General features: G+C 39.3%; 1 protein-coding gene across 6 annotated transcripts in view; it reads right to left on the bottom strand.

Annotated features, from left to right (window-relative positions):
- Positions 1-5,619: 5,619 nt before the first annotated feature.
- Positions 5,620-27,058, bottom strand: part of doc2b (double C2-like domains, beta) — a 194,680-nt gene continuing 173,241 nt past the window's right edge. For all 6 annotated transcript variants that reach the window (XM_082550111.1, XM_082550112.1, XM_082550116.1 and 3 more), the window contains 3 exons: positions 16,507-16,588; positions 13,693-13,789; positions 5,620-12,311 (listed from right to left, as the gene is read on the bottom strand). In XM_082550111.1, coding sequence (XP_082406237.1) covers positions 12,178-12,311; positions 13,693-13,789; positions 16,507-16,588 — 313 coding nt within the window. In that variant the 3' untranslated portion in view covers positions 5,620-12,177. The remainder of the gene's footprint in view (positions 12,312-13,692; positions 13,790-16,506; positions 16,589-27,058) is intronic.

Raw genomic sequence — 27,058 nt, 5'->3', positions numbered from 1 at the left:
AATGTTCTCTTTTTCCTCATTACCTGCAGAGGCGGAGTCCTCAGAGTTCAGCTGCAAGACTCAACGAGCCACCAGAGCCACTCATTCATCATTTCATGTTTTTTTTCCTCCATTTGTTAGATAGATGGCTGAAAGCTCAAATTTCCTCATTTTCTGTTGTGCTCAAAGACATAAATCACAAATTCAGAATGTCCTAAAAACGTGGTTCTTGACAGCAAAGTAAATGGCTATCCTCCAAGGTTGTGTATATCTGCCTAAAAAAATATACCTCTAATGTAGGCTGTCAGACAAAATGCCACTTCCTGTCTCCTCACAGCATACGGAAGAATTATTATGCCGCTACTTTTTTTGTTTAACAGATGTGTTGTCACGCAGTAATTGCAGAGATGTTGTTAACAGGTAGAAATATGCACTTTGTAAAAGGATGGGCTTTGAACATGTGCTAGGCAATCAGATAAATGAGGCAGCGTGCAATGAGCCTTCTTTCTGCGTAAAGATAAAAAGTGAGAAAAAGAACAAAAATAGAAAACCTTCCTGTCTGTAACTTTTTGTCCATTGTCCTACGTGAAGCCTATCTATTATTAGACATATTACTTGTGTGGTACTACATAGGTGTTAAGCTGTTCATTATTTACTGATGTGCCAGACACTCTGGGGAAGAAATTCATTGCACAATATTATATAAAACTTTTTTGGAGTCCTTTTTTGCCTCTACTTTCATCCTCACCAACTCATGAGAACATACACCGATCAGGCATAATATTATGACCTATTATGAAGTGTTTAACACTGATCATTTCTTCATCATGGCACATGTTAGTGGGTGGAATATACAGTATTGTATTTTTCAGACCATAAGGTGCATTAGGCGAAACAAAATCAGATCAAACTTTACTCAACTTATTCTTCTTGCTACCTCCATTTCCGTACCATTGATTCATTAATGTTGAATTCTCTCGCAGCTGCTCCTTTCCCATGTTGTTGCAGTATATTAACGACTAACCTCATATTATGGATGGATTATCTCAGTTCTTCTCCTGACTGAAGTTCGGTCCGTTTACACCATCGGGAACCCTCACGTTAACTTTTATCGAGTGGAAAAAGTTGGCGTTCATCCTCCAGCTTCACTGTGTTTATGTTATGCTAACATAGCTATGTCGCTAGCAATCGCATAGCACATCATTATGTACCAGCTAGCCCAACTTCAGTAACCCTACAAAACTCCGTGCTGTTTAGTTTTCTGTCTTCATTTATGTTGGAAGTGATAGCAGAGCTGTGCGCTTTAATTTTTTCAGAAATCTCTCAGTCAGAACATGCTATATCATGTTTAGGTGGAAACTAGCGAGCTAACTTACTGCTAACTCCATTAAATTTAATACATTCTGTTTTCATGAATGCCTGGAAGTTAAACTTAATTGTTACACCTGGTAAGGCAGCAACACTGATCATTACGCTGATCACTATCTCAGATTGCTGAAAAATCTAATGCTGGTTTTGATAGAAAGGTGTCAGAGTGCACAGTGCATCACACTTTGTTGGGTATGTAACTACATAGCTGTAGACCACTCAATGTCCAACAATGGGCATCTGAGAATAAGAGCTTTGGGTCCTGTCATCCATGTGGATGTTACTTTGCCACGTACCACCTACCCAAGCATTGTTGCAGACCATCTACACCCTTTAACGGTATACCCTGATAGCTGTGGACTCTTTCAACAGATTAATGCTCCCTGGCAAAAAGTAGAAATGGTTTGAGGGGCACAACAATGAGTTTAAAGGTATTGAATTGGCCTCCAAATTTACAGGGTCTCAATCAAATCAAGCATTTGTGGCATGTGCTGGACAAACAAGTCTGATCCATGGAGGCCCCATCTCCCAACTTAGCAACAAAGGATCTGTTGCTAGCGTCTTGGTGCCAGATACCACAGCACACATTCAGGGGTCCAATAGCTGAATTGGTCAGGACTGTTTTGGCAGCAAAAGGGGAACCAACACAATATTAACTGGTGTAAATTTCAATTTCATTTCTCTAGCAAGGGCACAACCTCAAGAGGTAAAAAATGAAGTCAGCACCAAAATTTCAGAACCTGGAGGTCCTGTATTGCCCTTTAAACCAAGTGAATCCAATAGATAGCATAAAAAGTGAATTCTTTTCTTTGTTAGTTTGAGTCACTGAACTGGATCCTCTCAACCTAATAACCATGTTTGTGGTGTTGTTGTCCTATGCCAAAATTTCAATAAAGCTGAGTGGACTCAGAGTTCAAAAGGTTTCTTGCGTAATGACAAATACTGAAGGAGATATCAGTCAGAGGAATTCCTGGGGATGGTTTACAGAGAGAGGGGTAGGTAGGTTAGTTAGCCCAGGTTAAACCACAGAGCTGTCCCAGAGAGTTTTGCTCAGATTGTGTGAGATGGCTTACTTGGTTGGTCCCGGGAGGATACTTGGAGGGGGGACACTGGTCTGTTTTGTGCCAGGAAACAGAGTTCTTTTTTTTCTAGATGATTTCTAGATAAAGTTGGCATGAAGGTGGAATTCAGTCAATGGATGTCAGCATCTATTTACTCTGCCCATGAAACCACAGTCACCGTCACACATCGTTCTTAAATCCATCACAGTACAGCAAACAAACCTGTTTATCCTGCACTAACCTGCAGAGGATTAACCTGCAACATTTAAATAACACAGTTAGTCCATCTCAGTTTGATTTGCAGATGTATCACAATATGAAAAAAGCCTAATGCCACATGTAGTGACCTGATATTTAATTTAAAAACATGAAGACTTCCATTTAAGCTTAAGATGTCCAGTTTATCAGATACAATTGAGCAGTCCTTACCCTTAAATCTAATCTCTCTTCTTCCTTTCCTGTCTCGTCTTTCTTATCTTTCTTTCTCCATCTCTTAGTGAAGTTAGCTCGCTTTCTTTTCTCTGCCTGTGAAATACAGCAGCACGGCCTATAGCTAGCAACACACTGTGCAACAAAAGGGGTAGTGACATCGTGGCTATGCACATCTTTTAACTCCAGTCCACAATCTGTTACTTCTAAATGTGATGTTATTTTTGTAGTTGCTAACGTTGCTAACTGCTTGATAGCCAGAGATAGAGGCTGCACTGGATTAGAAAATTAAAGTCCATTTTCTAAATCTTGGTCATAACCTGATTCAGAAAGGAGGATTACTCTCAGTATGTTCATTGCCTCATGACTTGTGATTGATCAGTGACAATGAGCGGATAATTTCACAGTCAAACTTGCCCTCGCTCACCACATCCAGTTTCAGAACACTAAGAAAGTGTTGGCAAAACACTCATCTTGAGATTTTAAGACAGGACTTCAAAAACCAATAGACAAATTCATAATAGCTACTTCTACATGTTAAAGTTCAAAGCAACTTCTCAACACTTTCCCCAGAACCTGTAAGCAAATAAACTGGGTTTCTGCAGAGCATACCCTTGTGCATGCTGTTGCACAAAGCTGAATTTTGAGCACTCTTTGTATGTTTTTGTTTTTTAAAATGCATCTTGGGAAATGTAGTTAAGCCCCTGTGTGTGTACTGTCCATACTATTGAAGAAACTGGCTTTCTCTAACACATTCACCAGACATATAATCATCTGTTCATGCAGCAAAAATATACATTAATTAAACTAGTTCATCTAATTATAGCACTCGAGGTTCTTCCTCTTGATAAACACAATGGTAATCTGAGGTGGTTACATAAAAACAGTTGCAGAGAACTTTTGTTATCCATCCAGCAGTATCACTGATCATCTGGGACACCATATTTACACCTGAATGAAGGTGGCAGACAGTTCAGACTCCTTCACTGTTGCCTATAATGGGTTGTATTAGAGGAAGAAAGGACACAGAAATAGGCAGTCACACAGCTAATTGATTTTTCTTTGTTCCCAGCTTCTGAATCTGTGCAGCCATATGGTTTTCTGCAAGACCAACGCAGCTAAAGGCACGAAAGAAAAGATCTGTATCTTTCTGAATTGTCTTATAATGTCTCAGAGGAAAACTGCTTGAAAAATTGCCTCGTCTTTTCTATAGCCATATACAATGCAGCTGTGCTCTGAATAAAAACAGCTCCCACTGCAAGATAGATCACCTACAACATTAAAGCCACGGCACAGTGGAGTGAATAATATGAATCATCTCGTTGCAAATGAGTGTTCTGCTTATGTGCTGACTTATGTGTGCGCTATTTTGACATGTAGCACCCACCTAAGCATTGCAGACCCATAAGTGTAACAACACGCCCTGCTGCATTGCAAGAAAACACTCAGCAACAGTTTGATGAACACTACACGGTGAAAACTCTTCAAATCCCAATTCAATTAAGCATTTGAAGGGTATTCATGTCAAACTTTGGCCACAAAGAAAACCTACAAGACCCAAAAGACACTACAGGGTACTTCCAGAAGTCCAACATTCATTTTCTCCAACACACCCTGAACTTTCTTAGGCAAGTAGCCTTCAGGAATAGTTCTAAGGCTTCCTGATGGATATTCAAAGATCTTCTTTGGATGTTTGCTGCCTTTCGTTCAAGATAATCCCACACTGCCTCAATAATTGTTGACATCTAGGCTCTGGGGAGGCCAATCCATGATTGGTAGTGTTTCATTGTGTGTTTTTTCTATCCATGTTTGCTTGTTCTTTATTGACAGTGTGTTTGGGATTATTTACCGTTTTGGTTGCGCACCACACGGCAGCTTTCAGTCTCATGATAGCAGATAGAATTCCAAAGGAGTGACCTCCGTGCAACACACTTTTGGTGAAGAGCTGATAAATATTTTCCCCTCTGGCATCTATATTCTTTAAATTATATTCCTTTATTACATGTTTTAATGGCGGGTAGTGGAAAGCTTTGTCTGCAATATCTATCTGTGCAGGCAACAGCATCTAAGTTACAAGTTTTCACAAACCATTCGGTGACACGTGGGGAGTAGAAACCACCAGCATATGTTTGACAATTCTAGGATAAAGATTAGTCTGAACAAATTCATAATAATTGCAAATGGGAAGTGCATTGAACCTGGATTCTTTTTAACGACCACCAGGGGGCGATAGCTGCAGTTGCAAAAAAGGCTCATTCACATATTTTTTTTTACCAAGCTGAATAAAATATAAAGTCCATTTACTAAAGTTTGGCCATTTTGACTTGCAGAAAGGAGGATATCCAGAATATCAACTAACAACTTGTGACTGAGTGACATCAAAATGGCAACATCTATCATTTATACAGTCTTTGAAGGTGCAAAGTGGACTTCTGCTTTTTTATAGAGGTGCTGGATTCCGTGAGACAAAAAGCCTCAAGGGTTTATTTTTTCTTTAATTTGTCACCTGCCTTTATGCAGTTTGCAGACAAAACCTTGCGTGATCATACTGGCCTTTAATTAGCAGGAAGTATCGCTGTAACGGAGTTCCTGTTGCTTTCCCGTCAAAATACAGAACACTAGTGTCGGTGATCTGGCAGGAAGCGCCTGCTGCTGCTGCTTGGAAGCATCATTTGCATGGACTCTGACCGGAGCTAAAGAAATTATGCCACATTTCAGACTTTCACCTGCACCTTGCAATGAGTGAAATGACCCATGTTATTAGAAATAAGGCACAACAACCTTTCCATTTGGCATAGGACTAAAATATAATTTGAGACAAGCATTTATAGTCATACATTCAACAAATTCAGAAAAATGAAAACAAGTGCCTGAGTGTTCAAAAGGAAACGAAAAACAACAAAGGAGAGAATTTAATTCACATCAAATCACGCTTCCAGATAGTCAATACAGCAGCCAAACAGGCAATGCGATAGTGTTCAAAGGTACAAAATGTAGTCTAGAAGAAAGACTGACTTGTAGCATAATCTTAGAGCATCCACAGTCATATTTTTTTTCATACAGAAAACAGTATCAAACATTAGGCAAAGTCATCTCATGACAAAACCAAGAACATATGCATGCATTTATGTTTTTTTTTATATAATATTGAGCTTGCATACAAAGGCAGACAGATTACAAAATCGAAATCACATGTCAGTTTTATTCATTACATATTAATCGGGGAGGGGGGAGGAGAGGGACCACTGCTGTGTTAAGGAGTATATTGAGATGCCAGCAAAGTTTCACAGCCGCCTTGTGTCTCCCGTATCGATGGGGCTGAAGAGACTGTTAACACTTAAAGGAAACGGAGACGTGAGGCCAGCTGAAATGCGTTAAAGATTTCATTCCCCAGCTTTGAAGGTGCGATATCACTTATCAAAATCAAATTTTTCCTCAAAATGAACGGAAGCAAGCGCGAAAAGGAATCTAATTATTCAAACAGCACTGTGTCAGTAATGAAACTGGGTGAAGAAGGTCAAATAGTATAACAAATGGACATTAGAGCTGTTCTTCACAATCCAACAGCTGCAACTAGTGAGTTAAAATGATACGACTGCAAAAGCAGCCAGCCACACCGACAGAGTCGACATGCTCCTGAAAGAAAAAGCCCAAACATGCCTGCTCGATCGCTTACAGTGACGTGAGGTAATGACAAAAAGCTGTTAGCTAAATTGCAAGCCTGACAGGAATCCCGATCGCTACGTGAGGAGTATTTGTGCGCTGCTTCTGGGTCACCAGCCTGTGCACGGTGGATGAAAGCCGGGTGTGGTGGAGGACATGCATAAAAAGGGTCGTACTGGGGAATCGAACTATATATGGCATGCATCCCAACCTGGTGATCTGAGGTTTGAGTCCTGGGATTCAGGACTGCACAGGGACTCGGGGTAAACTTTAAAGTGGACCTGCTATGCTCATTTCCAGCTCAGTATTTTTATTTCTGGACTAGAGAAGCTCTGAATGAATCATGGTTCAAATCAATGCTTTTTTATAGGTCGCACGTTGAATACTGATTGGTTTAAAAGTGGGCCTGAATAGGAACGGGAGTGAAAGTGGTGTTCATCACAAATGCGAAAAAACCACATCAAAGATTTAAAAATGTTGCAAGATAGTGCCTGTAGAGGCCAGTTTTAACTGTTTTTAACATTTCAGCCCCTCTTTGTGTATCCAGTGGTGAAAGTCTGTTGCAGCCTTAGGCATGAAATACAAAGGCGCCCCTTTAGCTGTAATATGCTCTAAAGAATCTGACACCACCAACGACAGTGTGGTCACGTGGATGGGCTCTCCATCTGTCATTACAGTCTTTAAACATCGGCACTGCTGTAGTTTAAAGTTTGTCTGCTCTCGCGGGGCAAGCATTGTCCTGCCTTGCCAGGTAAAACACCTCTGGTTATATCGCAACAACAACACAAGCAAGACCAGCCCACAGACTGTGCTGTGTCACTTATTTCTGACACTGCCCCCTAATGGCAGTGCACAACTACAACATGCCATCAGTAATCGTAAAAGCGGTGCGTAGGCTCCGTATGGCAGCGGCCCCCAACCTTTTTTGCGCCCCGGACCGGTTTATGTCCGACAATATTTTCAGGAACCGGCCATTAAGGTGTTGCGGATAAATGCAACAAAACAAAACCAGTACCGGTAACAAAGAAAACAAGATTTATTCATAACACACGGAAAAAGACCCAGGGAAACCGAGTTAACAAAAAAAAGATCAAAAAATAACGCTTAAAAAACCGATAAAAACCCTGAAAACCATAAATTTCACGGTCCGAGTCCCGGGGGTTGCTGTATGGGACCCAGGCACAAACATACCAGTCTGTTGAGCCAGTGGTTCTCAAAATGAGGGGCAGGGCTCACTTGTAGGGCACAGAGCCACTGACCACAAGACGAAATGACGTGCATCTAACTTGAATGAAAATTTGCAGGTCAACCAAATAAGCAAGACTTAGCTAACATACTAACACTTAAAATATAACTTAGATCTGTTTTTATTTATAATGACTGATTAAAAAAAAAGTGAGAATATAGTTCTCCTGGAGTTTGGAATATCAGAATCCAGCTCACGTAGGATTAGCTTCCCCTTCAATCAAACAACCAGAGCAGCTCCCAGTGACCAAATTCAGGACTTACTCTCTTTATCCTGAAATAGCCCAGAATGATGTCACATCATACTTTCCTGAAAAACAGGAATGAAATTGGCTCACAGGAATTACCTGCACGCATGCTGGGCTCAGTATTTGAACCTTTGACCGTAATTAATACGAGCAGAGATCATTGGAACAGTATGTATGTGACAGAAAGCAAGGATAAGCATAGTAGGTCCACTTCGACAAAATATATTAAAATTAAAACAATCATAAGTCATTCAAAGTAAAATGTTAACTCACTTAGAATTTTTTGAGCGAGATAAGCCCTGGTAGTCCGCTGCAGGGGAGTGAGTTCAACCATCTCTATTCCCAGATACGTGTGCTCAAATACAGAGCTTCAGATCCGACGTATGAACAATATGAACACTACAGAGCACTAAGGTGCAGGACTTACTGTGGAATAGAAGGGGTTAAACATGTACATTCTGTTTGATACATTTCTAGTGGAGGTGCTCACATAAAAAAACAACAATATAGTAACAATACACATACACTGCTAGTATATTAAAAATGCTGCCCTTCTCATCCGTCTTAGCGAAGGTCGCATTGCACGACTGAACGACCGCAGTGACTTCAGCCAAAGAGGGCGCGTTTGCCCGTTTAGCAGCAAACTTGAACTTCAGCAGGAATAGGCTGTTGTAAACAATACATGCTTTTTGTGTTTTAATTTCTATTTTTTCTCTTTTTAAACATTTGATGTAAACTTCCTGTTTTTGAAATTCGGCCCTTTTGACAAACAGCAGGTACATTTTCATCCAGCTGAAAATGCCATCAGCGAAACTAATTTTCAGTAGTGTAAACAATAAGCTGCACACACACACACACACACACGCGCACACACACAATAGAGCTTCCCAATCAGGTGGCATTGTGGCTCAACAAGTGATTTTCACCAGACGGGTCACCCACTGAACTTCATTCTGTTGTTGATTACAGCTGCACTCAGCTTTCCAACACTGGAGCACGCTGTGTGGCGTGACGACTGCACATAGCGACTATGGATGTTTCTTATTTTCTGCATGAAATATGACCACAGAGCATCAGAACAATGAGATTTTTCTGCCTATATTCATATCCATGCAGCTCCTGGATAATCACAAAACCCCACAGTATCGTTACTATTCTGTGTTTTTTGCACTTGTCTAAGTGACCATCTGCCTCAGATTGACTCAGGGGCACTTTGCTGTTTGCAGTTCGAAAGAAATGTAATCATGCCCTTGACGTTTGAACCCATTTTCTTTCACTCTTAAGAAGTCTCAAACTTAAGAAGTTATTTTTGACCACAAAGAAAATCCAGCTGATTGAAAACAGCGCTGCGGCCTTGTACCCATGATTCACCTCTCAATTATATTATAACGCTCACTGGTTTCAGTTTTTCTGATTTTTTTGAAGTCTGGATGGGATGACTGAATGGAGCAAACACTTGCAGAGCCTCGATCCTCGACCACAAAAGTCAGCAGATGACGGGTGGAACTTAATCGGTGGTTGGTTCACATAGTTGGTGACATTTTGTCATGTCTCATACAGAAACATGCAGGGATGCCATGAATAACTGCTGTAAAGAAGCCTTAAGAAGGAATTTACGTTCAACGTTAGCGTATTAGTTCTTTAACCTCTTGTTTTAACCTTAAAGGAGAGCATCAGTTTTTACATGGATTTAAAGCCAGACTTTGTTACCTTAGTAACCCAGAGTGCCTTAGATTTCAGGGACGGGTTAGGGTGGTTGCTCCAGTTGTGATACTGCCTATCAAGGCCTCAACATGCTTCAAACAATGATCCCATCTTTATATAATTATATGTAGCAGCCATATTAACCTTGTTGTTTACACGTGTGTCTTCAACATCGTAGCTAAAAAGTCTAAAGAGCTTTAAAAAAAAAAAGAGGTAACTGGACTTCTTCAATTCTAAAAACAAAAGGTCATGTGATTTATCACGAGTCACAAGAGGGTCGGTACCATCATACTTTGGCCCAACCCATCATGTGACCATCATGTGACCTATTGAAGTCAAACATCTTCACAAATTTAAAGAAGTCTAGTTGTCTCTTTTCTCAGGCTTTCTACACTAACGTGACCTGGATGACTAAGAAGCTACAGAGACACATTGTGCATGCCTGGTTTAAACACATCTGTGCCCTCTAAGTTTGTCTCCTTTTGAATCCCTGCACTGCTTCCAGGACTTTTTGTAGACACTGTATTTGATATGCTCCACTCCCTCAAAATGACGACCATTGCCTTGAATTTCACTATAGTGAATTTGGAAAGAAGTACGATTCTGTTGTTGTGGCTAAAAAACATTAGCGTGTGAAGAAAAACACTAGAGGTGAGGCTGTGTCTGCTAAATGTTCTTCTTCAGACTCTTTGGGAGGTAAAGGTAACTCTGTTTTAACTGAATTTTACAGTGCAAAACCCTATGAATGTGAAAAAAGCTCAATTCAGACCTGATGCACCACCTTTGGGCCTTTTCTTCTGTTATACTACTTAGATTCTTTGTTGTAACCAGAGATAGGCACAGTTACTGTATATCGAGCCCATGATGTGCCACACTGGGATCTGGATCTTTCTCAAGTTTCTCACCCACATCTTCCAAAGCCGAACCTTTCATATGATCATTGCTCTCTGTCACGGTGAAAGTGAATGATACACTCTCAAATGACAACTGCATGGCAGGAGTCTCGCATTCAGCTATCCATCGTTGCTGATATTAATTGGGGAGCGTGTGACTGTCTCTTCACGTTAGGCCTATGATGGACTCACACGAAGGGTCCAGGGTGTACCCAGCGCAGCTCCAATATGACTCGTAGTTGGATAAGCATGAAAAAACAAATGGATGGATGACTCGCCATCTGGTGCTGTGATGAAATCTGACTCCCACATACTATACATCAGTCTACAGCTGAATCCAAATAGATGGTGGAGGCTGTGAAAGTATACTTTTTTGTTGTAATTTAGACATATTGAAATCAAATGTAACTATATTCTTTAAACTGGCCACAGATGGATTAAATATGATGCCAGCAGGTTGATATTGTTTGCAATATCTTTCTTAACAAGTAAAACCCACAATTAAAAAAAAGGTTTTCTGCTTTAGAACTGCAAAAAGCAAAAATTATTTTATTAACTTATGGTTTAAAATAACTGAAACTATCTTTACAGAATAAAGTTAGTGAGTATTGGAGGGCATTGTAACTCCTTTCTACTTAAGACTCACTCTCGATGTGTTTGCAGACCACTTTGCATTTACTCATTAATCTCTGGTTTCTTCCTGTTTAAAGGGAGTTCTTCCTTCCCACTCTCGCTAGTGTCACTCTACTTGCACATTGGGGGCCTTCTAATTGTTAGAGGTTGCTGTTTATTATTGTAGATTATTTGGCTTACAATATAAAGTAGCTTTAGGCAACTCTTGCCACAACCCAGCTCTCTTTCTCTGTGGAGTTTTTGCCTTTACACAAGCTTCACTATTAACTCTATCAAACAAACAAAACAGCAGTTTTTTAGTTAGAGTTATGGTTCAGACATGGTTTGAAGCATAATGAGACCTCAACCTTTAAAGACTGTTCTCCATAAACTACACGAAGTCTCTATGGCATTGCTCTCATCTTCCCAAATGGAAAATACATGCTCCAAATCTAGAACTTGTATTAGTAATACGAAATATTTGCTACATCCTTTGTTAGTGTATCCACTACTTTAAATCCTAAGACTGCTCATAGCCATGAAATTGAAATCATGAGGTTTTTCCTGTGCAGCTTTATGGATTAGTGGAAATTCTTTAACTGCTGTAAAAGATCTCATCAAATAGATTTTGCTTCTTTTATCTTCCACCGTTCATACAAGAATCCTTTAAAGTCAACACTACAATCCCTGTCAGTCATCTTGTGGATTGAATTTCTCTTAAAAACATGAAATGAGCAGCGGTGCAACCTCCTTTCTGTATGTGTGAAAGTGTTGTTGAACACAAACATGAGATGTGTATGTTTTAAACTCAGCCCTGTGGAGAGGAAATACTGTGTATTCCCAAAGAGAGGCGTCTCAGGTCGATGCGGGCAACACGAGGGCGACCCAGAGAAGACGACCTGGGTGGAGAGGACGGGGAGGATGCGGGAGTCCTGGTGCAGCCGGCGAACAGGTTGGACGAAGGATTGTGTGTGTTCAGTCATTTAATGAACCAGGTAATTCATTGGTCAACGTGTGCCAGCGTTCAATTTTTTTGTCCTTGTTTTTGAGGCAGTCAAACCAGTGCTTGAGCCTTTCTCCATTTGCATTGATACCCAGAGATACACCACCTAAAAGGAGGCACAAACACAGAATGAGTTCTTATTAGAAAGACAGGAGACTTATAATGCATCACATTATAATATCAGTTTATATTCTTAGCATCATAAAACAGCTGAAAAACAATATTAAAGATGAAAAACCTTTTACAAATTATTTATAAGTTGGTTTACTAAAGAGAATCAGTTATGTTCATTTCCAGCTCTGTGTGTTGCATCACTGGACTTTGCACGGCTCACATTAAGATAAAAATCCTTATATGTTCATCCTATATTAAAAGTTACAGCACCCTCCAGAAATTTATGCCAAATGTAGTGCTGTCCATTATGGTTGAACATTTAGTCTCATATGGCCAAAGAACGTTGTTACAATAGTCTTTTGGTTTATTCGGATGCAACTTTGCAAACCTGAGCTGTGCTGCCCTACTTGTTCAGTCTTTTTCTAATGCTATAGTCATGCACTTCAGCAGTGAACATGTTAACTGAGGCCTGTTGAGTCTGAGATTTTTTGCAGCTTCTCTGTGCGCTGCACAATCCGACCTTGGGGTGAATTTGCTGGGACGTCCTCTCTTCGGAAGATTGTGCCATTGTGTTAACATACATCTGAATGCTCCAGACCAGCAAAATTGCCAAAGCTTTAACCGTGGTGCTCACACAAACTGATGATCGGTTGATTTAGTGCATTTGATTAGCACTTAGCTGCTATTTACACTTTATATTCCTCTGGAAGCAGTGAGGACGTACTTAGCTTTTCACATGGCTGCACAGAGTGCTGTGAAAACTTTGTCACAGTACTGCAGATACATCTGAGGTCTTGTGTTTCCCCTGAGCTCCAAAGATCTGATTGGCTTTTTATACAGACAAACAGGAAACAGAAGATTCCAGCTGTGATTTGAAAGCACAGGACATGGCACATTTTTCAAAATGTGATCATATATATTGTGATAATGTGTAAGTTCATTATGATTTATCATATTATGTGTTGACTTGTTATATTACATTGTTTTGGGGGGGGGGGTTATTCATAATGTTATTATATTAACCTCAGTTGTGACATCTTTTTGAGTTGGACCTCGTTTAATAGCTACTTCTTTAGATTTCTTTACCCTTTTTTGGAATTTATGGATAATGTTACAATTATTCTTAAGACTGTGAAATATCCACGCCACACAATCACAGCTTTTCCATCGCCCTTAAAAGTCTCATTACACAACAAACACACAATCCCACCTGTGTTGATCTCCATCTTTTTGTTGTAGCAGCAGTTAGTTTGTGTTTGCATTCCTTTTCATGTTGGAAATGCAAACCGAAACAAGTCCTTAAAAACATGCAGACCCCAGTAACCCTCAGGGAGTCTCAAAGTGTCAGCACAGTGAAGCCCAGCACTGCTTACCTATGAAGTCATTCGACTTTCCAATGTCGTAGTCCCATACGGTCACCTCCAAGGTCTTTTTGGTGAGGTCTGCATATTTTATGTCATAACAGAACTCCTGCAGAAAATAAAAGAGGGCAAAATAAGAGCTCCACAATTTTCTCTCTCAAAACACATGATTAATAATACCTCATCTTTTCAGATCACCACGTTGGGGCTTTAAGAGTTTATTTATTCTGATGGACCATCGTGTCACACACACACAAAAACACTCTAATGTGCAGTTTTTCGGTTTGCATAATTATCAAAACAATTCTGAAAGCTTTTGTTTCATTTCCTGCTGAAATTCATTCAGAACGCCTCATTAGGTTTTAATATTTTGTTAGTGCCTTAAACAAGACGCTGTTTAATCTAGCTCTTCTCGCTCTAATGTTTTTTTCAGTCACTACATAACCAGACTCATTTTCGTTAGTTAAGGAAACTCACAGCACAGCAAAGGTGTCAACGTATCTTAAACTTGGAGCGGAGGAAATTAAATGCGGAATACACACACGGCTTCTGTAACAGCATGACAGTGTAATCGATACAGTCCACTGTCCACTAAATGAAACAAGCATTTTCTTCTGAAATCAATTTGCAGTTTGCGAAGCAACAATCTGCGGTTCAATCACCTTAATGAAACCAGAGCCTCGATATGGAGGAGGACCTCATTGCTTGTCTCCAACGGAAAGGCCAGGAGGTGATGGAAGAGTATGGGCGCAAAAAAATGTCAGAGGAAATGTCAAGTCGCTGGCCTGTGTGAGCGTTCGGCTGGGGTACGTCCACTCGTATACAAGCAGAAACGTCCGAGCCGAGCTGCCCTGTGGCCCGTTCAGCCTCAAAAACATGTTTGGCATTCTTGTTCAAAACGTGGCCGAAGCAGCACCTGTCTGATTTCAATACAATTTAAAATCAGCCATGAAGGGAGGTGTTTGGCTGTGAGACTGAGGAGCTCCGGCTCAGCTAAGAAGAACATAAAGGTTGATTACTTAAATTGCTTCCTTCACGGTCAAAGCAGCGGTATACAGCATGGTAAAGGTCTGGAGGCAATGCAATAGCGTTCAAAATTATATTAAGCTCCCTGTTTTAACAAACATTATTTACATTTTTGGACAACTGGGCCAGAAATACTGACTTGCTTTTATAAACTAAAACGCATTGTCCTCTTAACTCTGGCTTTTCAGCTGCTAAATGTTTGCAAAGTACTCACAGTTGCAAACTACAGTTAAAAGTTAAAGTTAATTGTACTTTGCAACTGTCAGTACAGTGCCAGTTTTTACATACATATTATAATCTTACAGCCATCGTTTATGATGTTTATGTCCATCATAAACGATGGATATGAGTACCAATAACAGACAAACTAGGCAAAACCCTGGCAACTGCTGTCACTAGGTGAGACTAGTTGAAAGAGGGTGATGCATAAAAACCTTCTTGGACACTAGAAGATTGCTGTGGTTGTCTGCAGTTTGCATGGAAGACGGTGACGTGTCTGGAAACACTGATCAGCTACTTGCTGAGTGGCAGTGAAACTTGAACTTTCAGAGTAAAGGTTGTGCCTTAACATTTGTAAAGGTGCAACTTTTACTGTCGCTTGGTGAGTAGTTGGCAAGTGTTTGCAGACAGCTTGGTGTGTTCCATACAAATTAAATGTGACAATACTGATCTGCAAGTGACCACAAACACCACAGGGAGGCTTTTGGTGCAGTACCATACTGTATGTCTCTTTGGAACCAGTTTCACCTATCAGCTACCAGCAGGTAGCTGACTGGTCTCTAGACCTGTGGGATTAAAGCACACGGTGTCTCATGATGAAACCGCCATCGCCATCTTGATGTTTTGAAGCCTCACATTTTCTGATACACTTCTATATAACTTGAAGCCTTTTTACAACCCCATGGGGGTTAAAACAATGTAGATGTAATGTAACAGTAATGTAACAACAATGTAACAACAATGTAACAACAATGTAACAATGTAAAACAGACCCCTTCATGTTGGTTTTACTTTTTAGGTTAACCAAGCTTGTTAGTGTTAGCTGTCAGCTTAGCGCTCTCACATCAAAATATGCCCACTTATAGATTCAATAAACCAAAGGAGTGTTTATAGTTCTAAAACCAAGCCGACAAATGACTGGGTTATATCATTGTTTAATGTTTTTACCATTAAATGTATCAGGTTAGAAACTATATTTCTTATATGTAATATTTGCAATAAAATATCAGAATCCTGAAGGCATACACTATGAAAAGGGAAAAGGAGAAGACAAACTACAGGTTTTATAAAATCTGAAGGTTTGCCACTATAAAGAAAACTTTTACATTAAATATGAATTTTTCTCTCTTATTATTACCACTGCAAAAAGTATTTATTGGTGCAGATAGAGCCATTAAAACTTTATTTTCAAAGCTTCAGAGCTTCAGGCATTGATAGGACTAAACAGTCACTTAATAAGTTAACCAGTCAGTAACTTGGCTCATCGGTTTTATAAGAGAAGATCAATAGAAGTTCAGTCCTGATAAAATACACCTGAGTTTTAGCCCGTCTTCAGTGGTAAACACTTGGCTAAACAGGACTTTAATTATTTAAGTTATTTTTTGGTTCTGCAGCTTTTTTAAAAAGCCATCTTGTTATGAATTAAGAAAAATTCCAACAGTGTTGCCCTGTCAAAGTGGCTTTTGTTGGTCCCAGGGTTATGAAGGTCGCTCAGCACATAAAGCACCAGATAAAGCTCAGGCAACAATAAACAGGAATAAAATAGAAAGAAATGCTGCAAGGTTTAGCTGTGGTTTATACCTCATTGAACTCAGGATTGAGCGTCTTCTTTTTCACAGCAGTCTTGTGCTTTGACTTTTTGTTCTCGTCTGGCTTCAGATACCTGCAGGACAGAGAGGGGAGGAAAGAAAAGAAGATTTAATACAATTTTCTGATGCTTATATTTATGAGTGAAACAGCAAAAATGAAAATATTACATATCCCTGCAGAGCACACGGTGCTCATGTGTTATTTGAAACCACCATCAGTAATGTGAAGCCTCACACAGTGGTCAGACAGCACACTGTACATTTCTCAGCTGTTATATTGTTCTGTCCTCCAGGGGGTGCTGTGGGACTGCCCTACATTCAACCACACAGCTGCATTACATTACACTACACACACACTAAATCACTACATCATCTGATTTTTAGAAACTCCAGATGTTATTAAGGCTTTTCTTTTCTCAGCTTGCAATCCAAAGACCTTGTGGTGCTTTCCCCTGCAGCTGCAGTCCCACTCTATCAAGACTGATGTCCCACACGTGGTTAGTTAAACAATAACATTTCACTCTAGTGTCTGCTTGATGAGATTACCGTGGAGAAGACATCTCACCTCATAACAAAAAGACATTTCCAAAATCAGTCGATACTCCTGCGCATTACTGCAGAGAAGGTCTCCAGTCTCTAGTTTATTTAAACCCTTCATCTCAGATTCTCTGTGTGAGGTTTCTGGATGTTGGTCATTTGTTCCTATTATTGGCTTTCCAACCTTTTTTTGTGGAGCTTCTGGGAGTCATACCACACTTCACTTTGCTAGACCTTAGACAAAACTAATTCATGTTTATTTCTTTAGGTTTTTAGCGAGATTAACATTTTAGAGCCTGTGATATGTACTGCTGTTACTGTGACTCAGGCATGCAGCAGTAACCTATAAACTATTCTCTGCTGACTGCCAAAATCTGGGGGCTTCCAGTGTAGCCGGTGGATATGGCGGGGTAAAGCTTACTATGCTGTGTGCCGGTGACACATTTTGAAAAGTTAATAAACTCCTTTTTTGGCAAATGCAGTGCTTCATTTGGCCATCACAGGGACTGTTTACCTGCAAGCATCCAAAGCCAGCTCAAATGTGATTTGTCAATAAAGCTTGAGGACTGCAGAGGGTAAAACTAATTTTCCAGTTTCAAAAACTCTCTCGTTTTATAGCTGATAAACACAGTATAAATGGCCAGTAACACTTTATAATGTGGCCTCAACTCAGGAGTAATTCCCCTGTAATGTAATGGAATATCAAGGTATTTTATTTAAATTACAATGTAATATATTGACCCACAAATATACTAAGCCAGGTTTTTGCAGGACAAAAAAAGAATTATTTTGAAGTGTTACCAAATTAACTTTTTTATTTAAAAATATAATTTCATACACATTATTCTGCCGATGAAGGGAGGGAGCATGCAATCGTTCTGTTTGTTTGTGTGTCTCTTTATTAGCACTCCAGGGTCCACAGTTTCAACATATCATGTTCAGATTTAACTTTACAAAAATAAGCTTTCAAGAGGGGCAGAGATGTAATCTGATTACCTTTTTCAAGTAACGAGTAATTAAAGGGATTACTATTGCAAAAAAAGTAATTAGATTACTGTTACATTCACCGTAAGCATGCTGCGTTACTAAACCGTGGTTTTGTTTGTGAGAGTGTCTCATGACAATGACGTACAAGCGTGCGACGTGCGTGGCAGCAACAGACGTGCGTAGATCAACAATGGATAATATGGAGTGCGGGAGAGAGTACTAGCATACAGCATTTAAAGCTCGGAAGTACTGACATTACTTTTAGCATATATAATTATTCTTTTAATATACTGAAATATGCAGAAAATAGGTTTAAATGTTAAACAAATTTCTTCCAATCAAAGACAGTTGCATATAATTTAATTTCTGCTTGATGCAATGTGCATAAAGTAACATAAAACATAAAATCAGTAACATAATGGATTACTTTTTTGGAGAAGTAATCAGTAATTAGTAACCAGTGTTGGGTAAGTTACTTTAAAATAGTAACTTAGTTACATTACTAGTTACTTCTCTCAAAAGTAACTCAGTTACTTCAAGTTACTCGTTACTTTCAAAGTAACTAGTTACTAGGGAAAGTAACTTTGGTTTTACTCAGAATTCTCTTGTTAATGTGTTTCTTCCATAACTTTGCCAGTCTTCTAGCTTGCTTACTTGCCACAAATGCACTGTGCCACCTACCAATAGAAAGGAAAAGATAATGTGCATATTTCCACGAGAGAAATCCCACGCCTGGACCGTCGTTGACTGCTGCCATGATTCTAGCCTACGTCACAGCGTCATGTGCGCCTTTTACATCCAACACAAAAACTGCAGTCGTGGTGCTTTCGATTGTACTCAGAACTCGGAAATTCTGCCTTCTGAATAGGAAGATGTAGGTAACACCAGACTGCAGATGAGCTGCATACAGGGCTGGACTGGGACAGAAAATTGGCCCGGACATTTTGACTAGAGACTGGCCCACCATTATAGGAAAAATCATAAAGCCTTTGAATGAAAATAAACACTATTGTGACAGTGATGTACACTGTTTTGATGGTATATATGCATCAATCTATCAATCGTTTGTTGTAAGATTCAGATAATTATTTATTAAAAGCGAGACATTTTAAATGAGAATAAGAAAGAAAAGTATTTCTTTGTGCCCCCCTTTCCCTGTTAATGCCCTACATGCCCCCCTGGCCACACTTTGCTAGATCTGCACCTGCACAGTTACCAGCTGTCAGCTACTTAGAAAAGGATCCTGGGGTTATTTGTCTCTCAGAAACAGTTCATAACTTCCCTTCAACTCATTCATGTCACCTAAAAGGTAAACCTGTTTCTCCATCACCTGTTCAGCTCTGATGATTCAGTAAGGACATCTCCTGGTTTCATCTTCATGTTTCCCTCTCACCACATATCCAAACCGACATCCTGACCAGCAGCTTTTTTACAGCTGTGGCTCCAGCAAACATCAGCTGATACTAGAAATTAATATTAAATAAATTCTAACAATAGCTGATCAAGCTTAAACATGCTGCTGTTGTTTAGCGCGACATCCGCTGGTTTCCTCTTTCGGCGCAAAGTGGGGAATAAACAAATAAGAGAGCCGATCAGCTGATCATTGATCAGTTTTCATGATTGAAGTAGAAACAGGAGAGGGAGGGGGAGAGGATGAGAGAAGAAGAGGCAGCTGTGCAGCAAAGACACAGAATAACTCCAGCTTTGTGCCTTTTTCATTGTAGCTGAATTACGGGACAAACTGTTCCTTTTCACCTCAATACGAAACGCGTAATATTTTCTCTGAATACCAGACGGGATGGTTGGCAACTCTAATAACTTATGAACAAAATAAAGTTCAACATCATTAACTTCATAGCACCACCCAGCTGTATAGAAACTCCGTCATGCTAGCTAGCACGCAGTACGGAAAAAGTTAGAATAACGAAAATAAACTGCACTTAAACTTGGTTCATATCTGACCCAGAGAGACTGCAGGTCATAACTTCTTACCTGAAGTTCAGTTCACACTTGGACCGGCGGCCGCCTCGCGTCTCTTTTCCTTCTGCGTCCCTTTTCCTTCATCCACCCGCTGGCCTCCACCACTTGCTAATGTTACTGAATCTGTGGAAACTCCGCGATGCCACCACACGAAGTAACGAGTAACGACCCTATCTAAATCCCAGTAACGAGTAACGCGTTCCTGATTTTGGCATAATAACTAGTTACCGTGCTCGTTACCACAATAATAACGTAGTTACTGTAACGCGTTACTTAATAACGCGTTAGTCCCAACACTGTTAGTAACTAATTACCATTTTCAAGTAACTTGACCAACACTGCTTGGGGGACATGAGCATCTTGGCTGGCTAAGCGTTCGACCTTGACCTTAATTGTTATGGCCAAAGGTCATTATGAGTAATATATCATAAGAAGTGTCATGGAGAGAGCTGCACAACACCCTATGATGTTACAATGAAGCCATGACAGGCTGATGTCATCAAACTGTAATAAAATTATAATAAAGGATCAAAGTTTTGACTCTCGCCCTTCAGTGATACTGCTCTTGTTTACACTATGTGTTCTTTGTTTTCAGTATTCCAATGACATTTACCTGATTGGTATACATTCAGTTCATACCAAGCACAAAATGTTTAATAACTGGAATAAATAAACTCATTGTTGATTTGTGTTTATTGAGGGTTAAGAATCATTTTTGAGTGTAGATTTTAAGGAATAGTATCATAAAAGAGTGTGTAATGTGGCAATTGGATACGTGGATAACAAGATAAAGAGCAGCTATATAAGATAAAAATGTAACTGCTCTGATACTTTGTTTCTTTTAAGTAAATTAAAAACAATTTAATACATTGTGTTTAGTTTCAGTTGATAGTTTTGAGTTATATACAAATGCCAATCCATCTCCAAATGTATCAGTGTACAATAATAATAAAGTTAATATGTGCACAATTTTGCACCTTTTTTCTCTCCACCCTTTAAAAAGGTAGATTTTTGTAACTTTTAGATTAAAGAGCAAAACTGGCAACTAAGACTGGTTTTGAAAATGAAGGCTACAAATATCAATATCAATTACAAGAGCTCCTGTCAGGGGTGAAAAGGCTGTATCTTAGAGGGAAGTGCTCCAGTAACAAGCTTTTTCACCCTAAAAGTTACAGTCAGGCAGTATTTTCTTAGATGTCTTGTTTTCTTAGTATATGAAATGGGTGAACGCATTATTTAAAGACTCTCAGCATAATGCATAACAGTTTAACAACTAGCTCTAAAACTGCTCAGAACATCATCATAAACGAACATGTTATGTTATTTTAGACTCCATTATCCTTGTTGAAGTGTATGTACCACACAGAAAATTGAGAGTATGTTGTGGAATATGCAAACGAAATTAACTTTAAATTAGCCGAGGCGTTCCTGGTGTGCTCACAAAATGTAACAATGTGCTTATCATTTTCAGTTTGCATTCGCTGCAGTTTGTGAGTCAGAGGAGAAAACAGGGCCTTAGTGCTGCTGTTTCTCTGGAAGAAGGCGTGTGTGTGTGTGTGTGTGTGTGTGTGTGTGTGTGTGTGTGTGTGTGTGTGTGCGCGCGAGTGAAGGTTAGACCTTTGCTTCTGTTCTGTTTTCATAAATGATGCACAAGGCAACTTGTACTTATCTCAAAACCAGCATAGTGCATGTTGTTTAGCACCTCTGTGCTTTTGGCCAAGAACAGTTTTTGGGTGGTATTGCTCATTCTGATGTGGTATATTTCATTGCAATTACAGTACCTCATCACATCCCTCTCTTCTGTTATGTGCCCATTGGACCCTCACAGACTTCAATTTCCCAAGGTAACAAAGAGACTTAAAGGGAGGCTAAGTGGGTTATTCCTCACAAGTGTACCCCAGAGGGAGTGGAAGCTGAAATTGTTGATGAGGACACTGCGGCGAACCTAATCGTTATCACGTAATGGGATTACTGACCCCCTGGCAAAAAAAAAAATCTAAGGGTGAAAGTTATGATGCAAACAAAGCAATTCTGCAATATGATGACTTTAAATATTTCCCTGTGTGCGTATGCCATGATTGTAGAGTACAACTATGCCTATGAGTTTTAAAATATACTACTCTTTACTTCAAAGCCGATGAAATGTACTTGTCATTGACTGAATGGCCATTAAAGAGTGTAAAGTACTCCACTACCTTGTTGACTAATGCGTGTCTGAATTCTACTTTCGCGCAATTTCCGAATATCCCCGACATTACCAGCACATTAGAGCAAATGGCTTAACGTTCATTGACAGCTGTGACTTGATCCTTCAGATAGACACTTAGAAGAAATCAGGTAGCGACAGAGAAATCCTGTGGCGCCGTTTATGTGTCAGATTATACATTTTCTTTATTCTCCTTCACGTGAATCAGTCAGTAAATCTATTATCAGCCTCGATGTCCTTCAAGCTTGGGGAAGATTTTTATCCGTCCTCTGACGGTTGGAAAATTGTTGCCGGTCCCTCTCCACTGAAAGGAGTCGCGCTTTTGTTCTCGAGGTGTGCACAGCAGAGTCGGAAATTAATTGTACTTTCATTGCTCAGCCAGATGAAAGACTTGGGAAATGTTTGTGTGATAAACAGGATTGTCCTTCGAATTGTAGCCTGTGGATGGCACAGGTAGTGTAACATCAGCACTGCCAGCCAGCTAATCCATTTCAGCACCTTTAAAATGTGCCACATAACAATGGAGAACAGCATTAATGTGAGCATCAGGAGTTTGAAAGAGAACTGCTCGCTCCTCAGGTTGCCATTGTTTGGAATTTTGGCCATGCTTAATATGAGCATCCACCATTGCAACATCATATACACTCACCAGCTAATGCATTAGTCAGTAAACCTATTACTGGCTATTGTTCAACTGCTCATTAGTGCAAATAATAATGAGCCAATCACATGGCATCAACTCAGTGCATTTAGGCGTGTAGGCATGTACAAGAGAACCTGCTGGAGTTTGAACTGAATGGGGAAGGAAGATGATTTAAGTGGCTCTGAACATGTGTAGGGTTCACAAAAAGTGCTCAGAAACAGAAAATAGCCAGTTTGTAGCAGTTTTCTGGAGATAAATGCCTTGATGATGTCATAGGAGAGTGAACAGACTGATACAGATCGGACTACAGAGTAGGGCTGGGCTATATCATACTGTTCACGGTAAACCGGTGTAATGTTGGGCAATGATAAGAAAATGAAATATTGCGATAGAATATGGGTAAAACGCGCATGCGCAGTGCCTTTGTTTACATACGCACATGGCTGCGATGCAGAATGAGAAGAGCGAAAGTGGATCGTTGAATGAAACGGATGAACCAGAACTGGTTTGTAAAAATGCTGCAACTTCACTGGTGTGGAACTGGTTTGGCTTTCGTCCGTCAGATACACAACAAAGCACTATTTTTGGTAGAGCATGCTAGCGGGCCGTCGTTATTACCGTGTTTTTTGGAAAATATGGCACACTTCGACAGTGCCCCTTATAATCCTGTGTGCCTTATGTATGAATTCTGGTTGTGTTTACTGACCTTGAAACGATTTTATGTCGTATACGGCGCTGGAAAATCTGTCAAATGTTTCAGTATGACTTTGCTAAGCCACGAAGCCGCACCGCTTGATGGATTGTCGGAGCTTTACGGCGATTGTAGGCAGGAGCCTCGCGGAGTGATACGTACTGCACTTCAACATAATATTACCGTATTGTGTGTGTGTATAACCTCTTTTTAGGTTTTGTGGATATTATACATGGTTATGCTGATGATATGTCGGCCAATTTCCACTGGAAATGCCTTTTGGTTAAACTGTCAGCAAGGAATTGCATTTGCACTGCAAATTTTTTATATAACTTTAATGCACTTAAAAAGCTGCTTGTGTAAGTGCAAAATACATTGATGTTTTTGGGTTTTTTTGCACTAATAAAGTTGAGGAGTTGTAAAGTATTTTGTCTAGTGTCAATTATATCGTCAGTTATATCGTTATCGCAAATTTTCTAATGTATATCGTGATAGATATTTTTGGTCATATCGCCCTGCTCTACTAGAGAATACCAGGTTCCATTCCTATGAGCAAAGAACAGGAAACTGAGGCTACAATTCACACGAGCTCAGGAAACAGAAGATTGGACAAACACTGCCTGGCCTGATGAAACTTCAGACGGTGGGTCAGGCAGTTCAGGCTGCTGGTGGTGGTGTAATTGTTTTCTTGGCTTTGTGTGCCTACCTGAATATTGTTGCTTACTATGTCCATCCCCTTATAACTCATGGTATCTAGTTTACATTATAAAAGCCAACTGCAGCGACTAAAGTCATTTTGTACCATATAAATAAAATAAAATTGAATTGAATAGAAAACGAGTTCGGTGCACTCAAAAGGACTTAACAGTAACTACACCTCAATCCAATAGAGCAACATTGGGATGTGGTGGAATGGGAGATTCACATCATGGATGTGCAGTCGACAAATATGCAGCAACTGCTCGATGATGTAATGTCAACATGCTGCTGAATCTGTGCCATGAATAATTAATGCAGTTCTGAAAGCAAAGAGGGTCCAACCTGTTACTAGTAAGGTGTAACTTTAAAAATGTGGCAGAGTGAGTGTATATGGAAAAAAATTAATTATAGTATTTTTGGCGCCTACATCATATTTTGTCTTATTTTAAGGCCTTTAAGAGTGACACAGATCGGTCGATGTAATTTAAAGTGTAAACATCGTGATTGTCAGTGAATGGTTTAATTTTCTCTTTCCTGCAATTTCATGTGCAGACGCAAGATTCAAAATTCAATTACTCAATAACAGATTGTAGAATAAATTACTGCATGAGTCAATGAAGGCACAATACATTACTATGAAATTGTGAGGTAATTCAAGAAAATGGTTCAAATGTGACTCATAGTTGTTCCTGCTTTAACAATAAAATAGTTGCATGGGTTATTATTGTGCCATTCCAGCAGTGTTTATTTTCCTATGTTAGCTTAAATTTTTTCATAAAAATGACTTTGCCCAAACATTTAATGAATCCACTTTTATAACAAAGCCTGGGTGTTTGATTTCCTGTTGCACTGGCCTAAATCGAGGAGGAGATAAATGGCGTGAGTGGGTTCCCTGCTGAGTTTTTGTTACGAAAGCGGTACAAAATAAGCAAATCACTGTGAACATGGCATTTCAACCTGCAACAGCAAGAGCAGTCTGCTAATGTAACAAGAAAAAGGATGGAAATATATTTTCTGATAAGAAACAGAAGTGCTTTGATGACCATTTATAACACGAGGATTACATTTACAAAAACACAGAAATGTCCTGAGGTGAAGTTTAAAGCGTTTGGTCAGCTATGGAGACAAAATAAAACCTTCTTCAGTTGATTTATCGGAACTATAGTTATGATTTGGATTGATTGGCATTGTGTGATTTTTCACTTACTATTTCTACTTTTACTACTATTACTACTAATAATATTTTATTTTTAATAGGCAATTTGTGTCTCCCTACAGAATATATGTGATTTGTGATCACATACAGTAATGTTCAGGTTAGATCTCTATTTATCACACAAAAGCATTGATATTATGGACGCTCATCATCAAGAGTCAGGTGCATAAACTTCATAAACAAGAAAGCGTGGAAGTTATGGTTTGATGACCCAAAAGCCTGAAAGTCAAAATCATGAAATCAGTTCATATAAATTATACATAAAGGCAAAACTTTTACGATAAGGCATTTCCACTAATGCAGAATTGGTTCTGTTCTGGTTCAAAATCTAAATTTGAACTCTTCCACTTACGTAATAATTAAGGATTTAAGGAAGAGATTCATTTGCGAGCTTTAAGGATTCTAGCCAATCAACTTTTGTTTACCCCATTGGCAGATGTTGTTCTCAAAACAAGAACGTTTTGTCAGTTTTCAGAGTATCTGGCTTATTTCAAGTAGAGCCCTTTTGCAGTGTACCCTGTAACTGGTAAATAAAGCTCAAGATGAGCTGAAATATCTTATTATGAAAAAGTTATTTTCCTAGAATGAGCTTAATTTTCTTGTTAAGAATATGTTTTGTTTTTAGACAAAAAAGAGAAAACACGTCCATAAACAAGGTTTTTTTAACTTTCTTGAAAATCATTTTTGCAGTGTAGGGTTAATGACACTCTTCTTCATGCTGAATGAATTCAAATTATATCGTCATATATTTAGATTTTTAAAAAATTACACTAATAATGGGGGAAATGCTAAAATTCATCCTCGCTTAAGCTAACTTTGTTTTGCTGTGATTGCTCACCTTGTTGTATTTTCTGTGTGATAACCTTCAAAATCATCTATTAGCACTTATTTCTGCATTATAACATCATTACTGATATCATATTTACATATTTTCAACCTGTTATTAACAAGTAATCATATTGTTACTAAACTATTACAATTCTCTTTTGCCTTTGTCTGCATTTTTAATGTTTTTACTTTATATGTACTTTGTTGTGGGCATTTGAATTATCTGACTATAAGCTCCAGCAGTAAAGTTTGATAATTACATGGTACTGCTTTTCCTACTGCCACATTATTAGCAAGCAGTAATATAAAGTGCTAGTAAAAGAAGTTTGCAGCCAAAAGGTTGGTTCATGCTGGAAACCACTTTGTCTTTGATGTAAATATGTAATTGTGTATGTTTCTGTTCTGTGTCTTGTGTACTGTTTGTTGTATATGTGTCTTTCTTGCTGCTGTTACACCCAGGTTTCCCCTTGTGGGACAATTAAAGGATTATTCTCACTAAATCACAGGTCCTCAGCCACGATGACTTACTCGATCTGTTGTGCTTAACTGGGAGAAAAACATGGAAAAGTCGTGTCTCACCTGGTTATTATATATGTCTGCACCACAACCATATCCTACTGATGTTTCTGTGCTGTACTACAAAAAATGCTTTCAATCTGTTGCTAAAACCTTGCAGAGAAGCAATAGAAGGTCACCCATTGTGCCTGTTTTCTGACTCAGTCCTACAAAACTTTTCTTGAAAGACAACATAGAGCCA

The sequence above is a fragment of the Aulonocara stuartgranti genome (assembly GCF_965226115.1).
Source record: "Aulonocara stuartgranti genome assembly, chromosome: 10".
NCBI lineage: Eukaryota > Metazoa > Chordata > Actinopteri > Cichliformes > Cichlidae > Aulonocara > Aulonocara stuartgranti.
Note: the sequence above shows the minus strand (reverse complement) of the source record. Positions and strands in the feature narration are given on the sequence as shown.